This window comes from Netta rufina (assembly GCF_964035555.1).
Source record: "Netta rufina genome assembly, chromosome: 3".
Taxonomy (NCBI): Eukaryota; Metazoa; Chordata; class Aves; order Anseriformes; family Anatidae; genus Netta; species Netta rufina.
The window spans coordinates 79,493,586-79,508,651 of NC_140125.1; the positions used below are offsets into that span (position 1 = coordinate 79,493,586).

At 38.4% G+C, this 15,066-nt stretch overlaps 1 protein-coding gene and 1 long non-coding RNA gene across 15 annotated transcripts in view; one reads left to right on the top strand and one right to left on the bottom strand.

Moving 5' to 3' along the window:
- The window catches only part of LOC311208385, a 28,406-nt gene extending 15,205 nt beyond the window's left edge, over positions 1-13,201 (top strand). Inside the window, exon 3 of the long non-coding RNA XR_014618334.1 lies at positions 13,046-13,201. This is a non-coding gene — a long non-coding RNA (uncharacterized lncRNA). The remainder of the gene's footprint in view (positions 1-13,045) is intronic.
- TRDN (triadin) overlaps positions 1-15,066 on the bottom strand; it is a 243,920-nt gene that overhangs the window by 96,478 nt on the left and 132,376 nt on the right. For all 14 annotated transcript variants that reach the window (XM_084285079.1, XM_084285082.1, XM_084285081.1 and 11 more), the window contains 2 exons: positions 7,133-7,168; positions 4,040-4,093 (listed from right to left, as the gene is read on the bottom strand). In XM_084285079.1, the coding sequence (XP_084141205.1) occupies positions 4,040-4,093; positions 7,133-7,168 (90 nt within the window). The remainder of the gene's footprint in view (positions 1-4,039; positions 4,094-7,132; positions 7,169-15,066) is intronic.

Sequence of the window (15,066 nt, forward strand, 5' to 3'; positions counted from 1 at the left end):
TACACCCACCTAATATATTTCCATGGATATTGAAAAAATGTTGAGTAACGGACCACTATAGCAGCAAAGTATTAGCTGCTGGGGGTATAATGAATTCCTGGCAGACCAGGAGAAGAATCAGCTGCTAGGCTTCACTAATGCCAGTGGAGACTCACTGGGACAAATAGGTGAGGACCAAACCCCAGCTTCTGCAGGTTACTGAGGACTGGAGAGATGATAATTTCTACCTAATGTGAAAAGACACCCAAGCCTGTAACCTTTAAAACCAGACAGAAACCAAATAACAGAGAGACGATATAATATTTAAATACCCCAAAAGTTAAGGTGGGAGAGAGGAAGAATTATGCTAACCAGGACCAAAAAGGAAACTCTTCTGGGATTCAAAAGGAATTTTATATATATATTTTTTCCTAACTCCTTCTTACCAGTGAAAAAAAATCAGAGACATGATAAAATAATAATAATTCTAGTACAACTGACAAAGTAGGTTTGAGAGATTGGATGCAGCTGACATCTGAGCAGTTAAAATAGACCTTTCATCTGTCATACTTATTTTTTTCTTTCTGAGTCCAAAATACATTCATCGATTTTCAGGGGAAATGGTGGTCAAAAAGAGTTTCTATTACAAACCCAAAGGGAGTAATGAATGAAATTTACTTTTTCTTTTCTTTTCTTTTCTTTTCTTTTCTTTTCTTTTCTTTTCTTTTCTTTTCTTTTCTTTTCTTTTCTTTTCTTTTCTTTTCTTTTATTTATTTATTTATTTATTTTTAATGTGTGTGGAGAGGAAAATGGGAAAAATTAGGCATTAAAAATCAGGAATTAGACGATTAAGTGACACTACAAAATCTGTTAATTATACTATAAAATTAAATTAAAAATTGCAAGACCATTCCAGGGAAATTCTGAACTGCAATTTTCAACATTTTTACATTGTTGAAAAGAGTTGAGTGTGATTTTTAAATCAAGCAAATCATGAGGGAAAAGTACTGTCACCAGTGCTTAGAGAATGCGCACAAAGTTATAAGTAACCTTTGTTGGTTTCAGTGAAGGCACTCACAGATGAACTGTTCACAGTCCTGACCCTATCTAAGGAAACACATGGGGCTTGGTGGCTTTGATGCTCTATGCCTGTTGGGGAACCCAAACATACCAAAAAGCTTCCTGCATGGACTGAGCCTGTTTCACATACTCCCTTCCCTCCTTGGCACTTTCCTGTACTTGCTTTCCTCCTGGTGCCAAAGCAGATCTATCAGGCTGCCATGCATCTATGAGCCACTGCTGACACCTGGACCACTCACCTGGCCATATGTTAGTGATAACTGCAGAGGGAGACACACAGCATGGTGTGGGAGCTCTTTCCACTTTCTCCAGAGGATCAAAATTCCCCACCAGTGGGATGTGGCAGGTGCTCAGCACTTACATGTCAGACTCTGAGAAGCTCGGGAGCTGCCTGGTCTTCAGAGATTGGCACAGTGCACATGGGATGGTCTAAGAAATCATGTGAAAGAAACCTGTGCCCTTCCACAAAGGAGGAATGCTAGACAGGTGTTTTGTAAGGTGGGGTCACTCTCAGACTTGTCCTGTCAGCACAGCTGGGGAAATGAGAGGAGCAGGGTTTGGATGGGGATATCAAAAGACAGTAACTGGAGAAGGCTAGCATGATGAAAAATCTTCAACACCTCTTCAGCAGTCTTTCTCCCTTCAGAACTTGCATATACCTGTATATACCTGTGAATCTATTACACTTCTCTTTAAAGACAAGTGCTTTGGTTTCCATCTTCAGACGAGCATCAGAGAGGAAATTTTTCCAGTTAGATAAAAGTACATCTGAAAATATGCACTTTGAAAATCTGGTAACAGATATTCATTAAGGTTGGTTTCCTATGGCAGCCACCAATTTCCAGACTCAGAAGCTGTCATAGACTTCAATTATCTACAGTAATTTTCTCTGCTTTCTCCATATAATCATATGGAGATAAAAATAGTTCATTATGTATTAGGCAGGGATTTCTTTACCAGTGACTTTAAGACCAAGAACATATGTGGTGTAGAAGCAGTGGAAGATGACCAGCTGTGCTCTCAGTCTGTTCAGTCTGTTAATAGGAATAAACCTTCAGCGTTAGGCATTCTAGGGTACAGCTTGTGATGTAATAAGATATGTGGAAGAAAATGAAATATGAAATTGGATAATGTATTTAATTTAGTGTACTAATAGGCAGCAGTCTAGCTATGTTGTTGCCAAACAAGCGTATTTAATATTTCACTATGGTGAGTTATTCTGGGGGTAAATTAATTTTCAGAGAACTGTGCTATTTGATGAGGGGAAGCATAAAATAGAAGTCAATAGTCTACTGCTTTTTACCATTTTTAAGACAAACTAGATATTTAGAAATGTGTTAGAACAGACAAACCCATTTTATTTTTCCATAAAAGCCATACCAGTTTTTCTTCTTTTCTTTATCTTAAATACATTACTGTTATCACCATTCTTGCCAACAAACAGACTCATTGGAATATTTTTCAAAAATGAACACAAATATTGGAGGCAAGCAGGTGGAATGAATTAATTAGGAGCATATGGTTCTAACATAATGATATCTGCAATTTAGTGTCGGGACATCTAAGGGTCTAGCTATACAACACACTTTGGCAACAAAGATGCTTTAAGAAATTATCATGTACATGGGTATAAAAGTTTGTTAATCCAAATTTAGTGAAGTGATGCAGTCTAAACACCCTGCCACATACACACATTTCTAGGACATTTTTTAATTCCAGCCCACGGCAGTGATGTGATTTACACTATTCTCCCAGTTGTGTTAGCACAACTGAACACGGTGTCAAACAACCACAGAAAGCAGACACTGGGAGCATCTGTGGCGAAATGGCACTTCTTAGGTCAGCTGCACAGTTAACTGCTGTATATTATGCCCTATGCTTACCTATATTGACTGCAATTCAAGGCTACAAGTCCCTTTGAGGTACAGGCAATTTAAGATGTTACTGGCTGGCATTGACCCTTGGCCAGTTCCCAGTCTCCCCTGCTGATACAAGTTGTTATTCCCTTATTCTGTGGAAGTGATCTGTGAGGTAGATCACTGAAAAAGGTCTGAACCAGAGAAAGACAGCTAGAGAATAGTTGAAAAAAAAAAAAAAAAAGGATGACACCACATATCCACATAAATTTATATAGCCACATGCAATGGAAGCAGCTGAAGGCTGGAGGCAAGAAACAGGGAGAGTGGGCTTTCCACGGGGACAGTGCCCATACAGCGCATATCTGTGATGCCAATACCAAGAACAGTTCAGCAACACAGAACTTGTTGTAACATTGACTGAACCTGTTGCAACATCAGCTGTCCTACTTTAGGTTAAAAGAATATCACAGTTTTATAGCTATCACATTTTCACTTATGAATCATTTCTGGTTTTTAATAGTTAATTTGAAACCTGGTAAAACAATGAATGTTCTGAATATGTAGATTGTTATTCATTAGACTCAGTATCATTAAATTTAACAGATTTACTTTGTGAATTTTTTAAAGATGATTGTGAAGCAGAACAGAAAAGAAATCAATAAAAGGTGGTACTTTTTACAATCTATTTTGAATTTGATATGAATTTGTGCTATTACTTTGTTTAAAAATATTTGTCTGTCTTTTCAGTGCAAATTTAAGCTTATTTTCTTAGAATTCCAGTTTTGTAAAACCTGCTGTGGGACCAGCACTCTGAAGAACCCGAATTTTCAGAGTGACCCAAAATGCCCTCTTACAACTGCTATGAGAGGACAAGAAGCAACGATAATTTTAGAGATTATCAAAATTCTGCAAAATTCAATTGTTCTTAGCAAATAATTGACATGCAGATCATGAACAAAGGCAAAAACAAAACAAAACAAAACAACCAAACAAAAAATCACCACCACTGAACACCCTTCAAAGAGTGGCTTTTGTATAATCCAGCAGATGGTGCTATGATGCAATAAACTGGTTCAAGAATACAAGAAATACCCTGAAAGAAATACATTTTATTTCTTTACCTGGTATTACTGCCTTTTTGGTGGATGGATTAGCTGCAGGGTATTTTGCTGGCTCTGAAAAACAAACAAACAAAACAAAACAAAACAAAACAAATCAATTACTATAGTGTTATATCTTAAAAAACAGAAATATAAGGGAAGTCTTCCATTGAGGTAAATCAGCCTTTAGCAATTTTTTTCACTGAAGAACCAGACAAAGAGATTATCCAAAGAGAAGGGAGCTGAGCTGCTTTCATTTAACTCAAACACATTAACAAAATGGCTAACCACAAGACTAGTATACAATTGCCATAAGAAACTGAATCCCTTATTTTAGCTTGTTCCACTTAGTTTTTCCATACCCGCTGTCAAAGCAGAGTGAAGCAGGTATTGAGGGGTTTGGGCAGGGCCTCCCCACATAGGCAGCAGCTATGGACTGGGAGCCTTCACCTTTGATCTTGCAGCTGTGACAGTAAAAAGTCCTGAACCAGCCTATGGCAGCTGGTATCTATCATTTCTGCAGTGGCTTCTCTTGGGTTGTCACAGCTACTCAGAGTGGTATCCTTTCCCCCCAGTCTAAATCTCTCCATGATGAAAAAAGTGAGAATTGGTCTACTTTTGGAAAGTACATCCGCACAGACATGGCTACGCCAGGAATCTCTCTCCATTTTGAGGAATGGGGGAACACGTGGGAAACAAATCCATGTTTGGTTCTGCACTTGGAAGAATAACTGCTTGGTTCTCTGTTTCTCCTTGCAGAGAAACAGGGCCTCTCTGGCTTCTTAGATGTAGCTTTTATTTTCTTTTTTTGTGAAACATCTGCACCATTCTCTCTTCATTGAGGTAGAACATTTCCTTGTGGAATGAGGTTCCAAATGAAGAGCATCTGCATCCCCTGAGCAGACTTGGAGAAGAAGAATCCCTGGGTAGAAGAACCTAAATAGCCTTCAGGATTTATTTACTCTTTACTAGTGTTTAGTTAATCCTTTTTATCTGTGGGAGCTGTTAATACAGGCTGTACTTAAACCAGGATAATCTAACAAATTTCCATAAGTTAAATACCAGCGACTTTCATAATGGATTTTTATATCAGCTAGAAGGTCCTCTAACTTATAACTCATATTTCCATACTGTGAGAGGAAATAATTAATCATTTTAATCACAACCTGAATTACAGAGTGCCAAAAAAATGTTAGTTAATCCTTCACATCTGTCACTGTGTTATTACAAAGAAAAAGAATATGTCTATATCAGGAATGTAATTTCAAGTTCTTACCCTCCAGTCTTTTGAAAAGTTTATGAAAGATGCATCAGATTGTCTTGTGAAGCATAATGAAAACAAAATATAGTTTTGCATGTGTAGGATTGTTTTGATTCCATCCATTTAAAAGTCTGTAGCAAATAATTATACCCTAACTTAGTTATTATCACAGCATTGTAATTACTTGGGGTGCTCATCAGTCCTTCAAGAAGTATGTAGAAGACGTTGGAGAAGTCTCCTTGGCATTGCTTTCCTGAGTGCCTGTTCCCGTAAAAGCAGTAGGATATCCAACACACATATTTTACAAATGACAAGATAGACTTGAACTTGAATACAGAACTGCAGGAATCCTGCATGAATTCCCTTCTGAGCTCTCAGACAGAGCTTGCTGGCCAACAAGACTATATTTTCAGTTTCATAACATTTGTGAAACAAATTAGACGAGGATTTTTTTTTTTTTTTTAAGTGTATGCTATGTAGTTAATTCTAGAATCATAGAAACATAGAATCACAGAATGGTTTGGGCTCAAGGGGACCTTAAAGATAATCTAATTCCAACCCCCTGCCAAGTGCAGGGACACATCCCACTAGACCAGATCACCCAAAGCCCCATCCAGCCTGGCCTTAAACATTTCCAGGGATGGTGAATCCACATTTCCTCTGGGCAACCTCTGCCAGTGCCTCACTACCCTCATGGACACAATCTAAATCTCTCCCTTTTTTAGTTTAAAGCCTTGTCCTATCACTAACAAAGAGTCCCTACCCAGTTTTCCTGTACATCCCCTTTAGGTGCTGGAAGGCCACTATAAGGTTTCCCTGGAGCCTTTACTTCTCTAAGCTAAACAACCCCAAATCCTTCAACCTGTCTTCCTAGGAGGTGTGCTCCAGCCCTTTGATCATCTTTGTGGCTCTCCTCTGGACTCATTACAATATGTCCATAGTTCATTATTCACAAACTATTTCAGTGCTAATGACTACATCTTTATGTGAATAAGTTTCAGCTGAAAATGAGGATGGCAGGGGATTCTTCTGCCATGCAGTCTGGGAAAGATCATATATGGTCCCTGGAGTCAGTGTATTCTTTAGTCATATATTTGAATGAGATTGCAAAGCCCCATAGTTGTCTGAACATTTTTGCATATTGTACTTTAACAAGAGATCTGAGCAAATGAAATTTTTCCAGTGTAACTACATCATACTATTATTACTATATTGAGGCATTGATGCTTACAATTACAGATTACAGTTGATGCTTACAATCGCAGAAGAAAAAGGTGTAACAATACTCTTAATACTCTTGTCAATAGCAAAATGTTCTCAAAACTCTATTTTTTTTTTTTTTTTTTTTCCCTGTGGAGGTTATTTATTCAGAACAGCCCAGCTCCTACCTCTCTTCTGCCTCAGAAGTCTTCCTGTCTGCATATGTGGTAACTAGATAGGCAAGGCCATGCTTTTGCAATTTACAAAAATAAATCTGATGGTCCTCCAGCACATTGGACTTTGAGTTCATTTACCCAACTTGCTGCCACTGAGAGCACATTCAGCTGAGACCTCATTTGACATTTTCTTCCCTATGAAACCTTTGTTTTTGAAGACAGTGATAGAAAACAAGGAAGGCAAAACTGTCAGTCACAAAGAGGAGTGTAGAATTAGAAGTAGCATAAGAATGGATTTAGAGTGTAGGAGGCAGATGAAGTCTAAACATGTCATTTTTCAATTATAAATGGTGTAGCTACTTTATTCTCTGTGTTTTCAACATTTCAGTAACTATTACTGTGGATTACTGAAACATGCTGTTTGAAACTATATGACATGTAAAAGAGATCATAACCTATTGCACAGTAACATCTTACTTTTGAGTTCTTTGGACACAGCAGCTTCTTTTTTATCTGTAAGGTAAAAAGAAAAAAAAATGCATAAAAACACAGGTAGAAAGTATATAGGTAGACAGAGAACTGCAGTACGTACTTTATTGTTGCAAAGTGCATTTGAATGATGTGGTGAATCATTTATTTTCTGTTTCATGATGAAATTACACCAATTTGCATGTAAGTGTAAATGCAACAAAACATATATGAATGTGGACATTTATGTTTAATTTCAATATAGTTATCTGTCAGATTCAACATACGGTTGAGTTACCATGGCTTACATGTACTAGCTTAACCATGGTTGCTCACCATGTGTACATTCTCAGGTTGCAGAAATGTAAGGCAAGATGCCCTAGAAACCTAAGGATAAAGTCAAGCAATGAAAAACACTATTCAGTCTGGTCTCTCTACAATTGTTGACAACCATACAATTGACACCTAGTTTGGACAGCTCCACACAACACCTACCCAAAACTCTAGCTGCCATATATTTCCTAAATGCCATAACAGATGGCATCTTTACATTTAAAGAGAGGAGAGAGAAAGAATCTGAGATATCTCTCCAGTCCAGCCTAGAGGAAAGATCCCTGCTACTTCAAAATTTTCCCAGTTAAAATTCAAGCTAATACTTTTCTTTTATATTACATTACATTTAAAAAAGAGAACATGTATGACTGTTAACAAAACTGGGCAAACATGAAATAACTTATGAACCTGAAGTAACTCAGTCCTATGTGTGGAACATATAAGAATAGGCAAAATCTGTCCCTGTTTTTAAAAAAGTTAAAATAAGTCAGCTATAGCAAAATGCAACATGGCTAAACAGAGCTATTAAATGAGCTATTTGGTCCCATCTTCAGTGAAAGTGGCACTGCTGTTCTTTTGTAGAACTTTTTTTCTGATGGCTGAGAGGACATTTGGAATCCTTACCAAGTAGGTGCAAGTGGGCAGAAATATTCAATGATAACTCTCCACTCTAGTGGTTGGCGCTATTTTACCTCAGGAATTTTATCTGGGTACAAAAGTGTGCTACTTTTATAATCATATTAAAGACCTTACATATTCTTTCACTAGTCTTATTTGTACAGCTAAAACACTGCTCATGGAGGTCCTATAGGACAGGAAGCAGAGATGAATAATGGTAGAAGTTACCACCTTAGGAACCCATGAAAAAATGAACATCCTCTCTAATAATTTACAGGGTGCCTAGAATATAGGCAGGATAATGTGTATGTCCACAATTTATGAATGATAAATTAACTGTGCCTTTAAACACTAATAGAAGAAATACTTCAGGGCAGAAGCTGCCAAAATAAGTAGCTTTCAAAACCAAGACTATCCCATTATCAATAATAATACAAAGTTGCATCAGTTTCACAGCTTTCTAAATTGCTGTGGAAATGTTGATATGAGATAAGGTAATGCAAATGACTGCCAAGTAGTCTAATAAAGAGTCTTGAAAAATTCAGGGGAAAACACATTTCTGTTTGGGTGATATGCTGCTCTGAACTGAAATGTTTCTAGGTTAATCCTTGGCTTCCACTAACTCTCTATGAAAGCATGTTTTGCAGGCATTACTTCAAAGTATGATAATTACTACATTTAGATGAAATTAATCATGAAGCAGCTTTCAGCCATGTTATCTGGCTAAGGAGCCTATTGAAGCCTTCAAGAAGTGCCGATTAGTAGCCAGATATGGAAATTTTAAAAGGTGTATATTGCAGTGATATGAATCATTTATCACAATAATCTTCTGTTGCTGGAGGTTATAAAAAAATAAATAAATTGACAGTATCATTTATACTAACAAGTGGGATCTAAATAAAGCCCTCAAGCTCACCAAGCTCTTTTTTTTTTTTTTTTTTTTTTTTTTTTTTTTTTAATAGAAGCCATATATTAGGACAACATTTTAAATACATTTTATAGACATAATTTATGTTAAAAGAATCTGTGTGTTTTTCCATCATCTGAAATATACAACATATAGTAAATTCTCAGAAATACATGTACACAACATCAACATATAGTAAATTCTCAGTAAATATCTGAACAACCTGTCCAGTAAGAAAATCCTTTTAAAGAGCTGAAAATTTTGAAAAATTATCAATAGATGATCACAATAACATTTGATTATATGAACAAGTGAATATTTTTATTCTTAAGCTATTTTTTTTTTAAGGCAAAGTGCCTGAGGTTAGATTTCTAAAGCCATACTTATGCAAGTAAGATGGAATGTAGAGGATGTTTAGTAAGACCTTAAACCAAGTCGATTCTTCCAAAGGTATATAACACTTACATCTAGGTGTCTCATGCTTGAACAAAATAAATGAATTAATTAAAGAGAACTGAATAATTGGTAGATCTCACAGGAGACAAAACTGATCGTGACTTCCAAAGTCCCAAAATGCAGTTGCTTACTGTAAGTCACAAACAATAGGTAACTAAACAACTCAAAGGAAAATAATACTGAAAAAAATAATTGAATTATGAGTTATATTAGTGCAATTAAAATCTAAGAGCATTTTACCTTATTTGATTTTACTTTGCAAAGGTCTTGGTTTTAACTTTTAAATTATAATAATGTGTAAGTTATTGGGGAAAGAAGCTTATATTACATTAGGTTTCCATAGTCATTATAACTTTTTCTTAAAATCAGTAGCAACAACAAAATCATTCTGGCCTTTTTTGCTAGCCAATCCGTGGTTCTGTTTTCCATGTTAATTAAGAGGAATTTCCGGAAAAAAAGTTAACTTTTGTTAAACACCACTCCTTGGCATCATATAAACATTATCCTAAATACATCTTTGCCAATCATCCTAGGAAGCATAATTGCCAGAACTTGCAAAAATTGCCAGAACTCTTTTCTTTTTAAAACTTTACTCTGAATGTCTTGCAACTGTAAAGGCAAATGTGTGATATAAGAATGATGTGTACAAGTCTTGGAAGCTGTGCTACATCATTAAGACTAATATAACGCATGAACAGCAGTCTGGGCACTCTAGCAGCCTTGACCGGCAGTGCAGTTAAAGGCACTGTAGCTTCCTTGGTATCGGTGACAGAACTGTTTGATATCCATCAGAAGGGATTCTTTTTTTCTTCTTCAAAATAATCCCACTTCTACAACAATGTAAATCAATAAAATACCCAATAGTAAGTCCCAATAGGCTGTTGGGACTTACTATAGCAGATGAGACTTCAAAATCTGACCCTTCTGATATTTTGGTTCCCAAATTCAAAGCATGCAATTTTTCAGGAGTTGCTGAGAACCTGTTTGGTATTCTTAAAATTCTTAATATTCTTAATATTCATTGGTCTTCTTAAAAGGCTTATATAGATCACCCAGATACTGAGAGATCCAAAACTACTGGGTATCTCTGACAATCCTAACCACAAGCTTTTTTGAAAGCACCTGTAACTGGCTTTAACGTTATAGCTAACAAAATCATTTGTAAGACTATGAAACACCCTTTCCTTTTTGCAGCTATTTTCAGGAATTATTTGAAGACAGTTATATTTTGGTACGTGTTCTCAAAAAGCAAAAACGATTGTACAAGGTCCCCTCTTAGGGGGATTTTTCTTTTACTGGATCTTGAAAAAGATTATAGAACAGTAAAGTATTTAAAATTAATAATAATATTAATAAATAAATAAATAAATGATCTGACTGTTCTTATCTGTACAGGTTAAAAGGATCAATTTTGAATTCAAACTAGGAATAAGCATCTGGCAGCTAGGATAGATGTATCAGTGAAACAGCAAAGCAGCACTTTATTCTTTCACCTCTTTCTAGCACATAGCTCGATCTTTTCCTCAGGCCTCGATCAGCATTCTTTTGAAGTAAACTATCAGTACACAGTAACTACAAAAGACATCTAAACTACAAACAGGGCAAAAAAAGAAATTCCCTCTAAGCTCATACAGCGTCTTTCATGCCATTGAGTCCCTAGGAGGTTCATAATAAGCCATTAGAGAAGGATGCCCCAGTGCTCTGCTTCAGAATGTGGTAGTTTGAGTTTAAACAGATTTCCAAAACGAAGTATTTCAGACATTGCTCTGATGTGAATTATAGAGCTAGGTTTCAAAATTATTATTATTATTATTATTTTAGCAATAGATTTGTAATACAATGTCCATTGTACATTTAGGAATAGCAGATCTTCAACAGCTACATACAGCCTATCATTTCTATATATAAACATTATTTCTGGGAAATAAATGGGTCTCAAATTGCATTCTCTTGAAGGACTTATCTGCTTTTTCTCCTATAAAAATATCTCTCACTCATATAAATATCTCTCACTCATATAAAAATCTTAGATTAAAGGTGTTATTCAGATAAATGAATATTCCAGGGACAATATTCTGATAGCATTGCTAATGCTGCACTATTTAAAAAAGCATCTAGAACCCCTAATTACAAACATTATTTTTTTCTTGTATATGTTTCTGGCTGCTCTTGGCTTGGACTGGCGCACGCTTCGCTGGGTTAGAAACTGGCTGGATAGCCGGGCCCAAAGAGTCGTGGTGAATGGAGCCAAGTCCAGTTGGAGGCCAGTCACTAGTGGCGTCCCCCAGGGCTCGGTGCTGGGGCCGGTCCTCTTTAATATCTTCATTGATGATCTGGACGAGGGCATTGAGTGCACCCTCAGTAAGTTCGCAGATGACACCAAGTTAGGTGCGTGTGTCGATCTGCTCGAGGGTAGGAAAGCTCTGCAGGAGGATCTGGATAGGCTGCACCGATGGGCTGAGGTCAACTGCATGAAGTTCAACAAAGCCAAGTGCCGGGTCCTGCACCTGGGGCGCAATAACCCCAAGCAGAGCTACAGACTGGGAGAGGAATGCTTGGAGAGCTGCCAGGCAGAGAAGGACCTGGGAGTGATGGTGGATAGTCAGCTGAATATGAGCCAGCAGTGTGCTCAGGTGGCCAAGAAGGCCAACGGCATCCTGGCTTGTATCAGGAACAGCGTGACCAGCAGGGCGAGGGAGGTGATCGTCCCCCTGTACTCAGCTCTGGTGAGGCCGCACCTCGAGTACTGTGTTCAGTTTTGGGCCCCTCGCTACAAGAAGGACATCGAGGTGCTTGAGCGGGTGCAGAGAAGGGCGACGAAGCTGGTGAGGGGCCTGGAGAACAAGTCCTACGAGGAGCGGCTGAGGGAGCTGGGCTTGTTCAGCCTGGAGAAGAGGAGGCTCAGGGGTGACCTTATCGCTCTCTATAGGTACCTCAAGGGAGGCTGTAGCGAGGTGGGGGTTGGCCTGTTCTCCCACGTGCCTGGTGACAGGACGAGGGGGAATGGGCTTAAGTTGAGCCAGGGGAGTTTTAGGTTAGATGTTAGGAAGAATTTCTTCACTGAAAGGGTTGTTAGACATTGGAACAGGCTGCCCAGGGAAGTGGTGGAGTCACCATCCCTGGAAGTCTTCAAAAGACGTTTAGATGTAGAGCTTAGGGAAATGGTTTAGTGGGGACTGTTAGCGTTAGGTTGGAGGTTGGACTCGATGACCTTGAGGTCTCTTCCAACCTAGAAATTCTGTGATTCTGTGATTCTGTGATTCTGTAAACCAACTTTTCTCTTCAGAAACTTACAAATGTGACAGTAATATCACATTTACAAACAGAAACTAATTTCAACATCTGTTAGCAACCACGGTGTCTGAATTAAACAGTACATGATATCGTAATCAAACATTGTGTAATCCAGCAGGTAAGGTTCAGGATGCAAGGACTCCTAGCCTGATCTGGGCTAAGCACCAAAACCTGGGAATTACTATATACCTCTAAAAAACATGTTTCACTGAATGAAAAACTAAAGAGAAATTTAAAATGCTAAGCAGTTACTGAAGGAGGAATTCTCTTCCTAAACCTCACTTGGCACTGACCATCTATCTTCTCTCTTTTAGGTGATGATCAAATCCTTCAGTGCGATGTTCACTTATTCAAACCACATTTGTTGGCTAATGGTCTACAAAGACCCACAGAAAATGAGTTTTGTGATGAAAATACCTCACACAATGTGACGAGCTGACTCAAAGAACGTTTCTAATAAAACTCCCAGAAATTTGTCCTTGTTGGTTTCTTACCACTTATTTTGACTGAGGTATTCAATTAGTTTTGTCATAAAAAGTAGGAAAACAAAAAGAACAGAAAAATCACAGAATCACAGAATCACAGAATTGTCTAGGTTGGAAGAGACCTCAAGATCATCGAGTCCAACCTCTGACCTAACACAAACAAGTCCTCCACTAAACCATATCCCTAAGCTCTACATCTAAACATTTTTAAAGACCTCCAGGGATGGTGACTCCACCACTTCCCTGGGCAGCCCATTACAATGCCTAACAACCCTTTCGGTAAAGAAGTTCTTCCTAAGATCCAACCTAAAACTCCCCTGGCGCAACTTAAGCCCATGCCCCCTCGTCCTGTCACCAGGCACGTGGGAGAATAGACCAACCCCCACCTCGCTACAGCCTCCTTTAATTATAGAGAGTGATAAGGTCACCCCTGAGCCTCCTCTTCTCCAGGTTGAACAAGCCCAGCTCCCTCAGCCGCTCCTCGTAGGACTTGTTCTCCAGACCCCTCACCAGCTTCGTCGCCCTTCTCTGGACTCGCTCGAGCACCTTGATGTCCTTCTTGTAGCGATGGGCCAATAACTGAACACAGTACTTGAGGTGCGGCCTCACCAGAGCCAAGTACAGGGGGACAATCACTTCCCTAGACCTGCTGGCCACACTGCTTCTTATGCAAGCCAGGATGCTGTTGGCATTCTTGGCCACCTGAGCACACTGCTGGCTCATATTCAGCCAACTATCCACCAATACTCCCAGGTCCTTCTCCACCAGGCAGCTTTCCAACCACTCATCTCCCAGCCTGTAGCTCTGCTTGGGGTTATTGCACCCCAGGTGGAGCACCCGGCACTTGGCCTTGTTGAAATTCATGCAGTTGTCCTCGGTCCAGCTTATCCAAATGAAATGATCTGAAACTCAAAGAATCAGAAAATTCTTTTGAAAATTGAGCAGATATTTTCCAGTGTTTTGAAGACAAAATTGTGCTCTGTCTCAACAATAAAAGGTTTCTCGTGTTATTGGCCAAAGAACAACTGAGAGCATACTCTGGGAGCTTGTTTCTTGCTTTGCAAAAGCAATGCAACAGCAGAGCTTTTAAGATGATGCACCTTCCAAGTACAACAGCTAATGCTCTTTTTCCTTTCTTGAGCAAGGGTTCAAGAGAGGAAATAGAAATGATAGCAGGTGGCATTCAATTGCTGAGAATTTCTGTTATGTGAGTGTGAGACATAATTGAAAGTCTCTCAGAGGCCAGTCTTAGTACAGTCTGCTCTCAAGCTAGCAGATGCACCAGAATTTAAAACCAATTTATTAAGTAGCAAGATTTGTGGTTAATATGATTCAAGAGTAAAACACCTAGATAGCTGAGCATTATGAAGTTAAGAATGAACTGCTATTGAATATACAGTAAGTAAAAAAACATTCTCAAGTGTTCCAATATATTGAACTATACTATGGTCTAGCATTTTTTGATTTCATTTACTTGAAGTTCTTAAAACTTTTCCCACAAAATAGTATCAATTCAACTAATATTCTTGAACACTGAAGCACATAAATACTGAAAAGTCTCATAGAATCATAGGATGGCTTGGCTTGGAAGGAAACTTAAATATCATCTAGTTCTAACCCCCCTGCTATAGACAGGCATGCCACCCACCAGATTAGGTTGCCCAGGACTTCATCTAACCTGATCTTGAACACCACCAGGGATGGGGTGTTCACCATGAAGTGAACACCACTGCTCTGAGCAACATGTTCCAGTGCCTCATCACCCTCTGAATGAAGAATTTCCTTCTAATCTTTAATCTAAATCTCCACTCTTTTAGTTTATTCCCGCTTGTCCTGTCATTATCTGATTG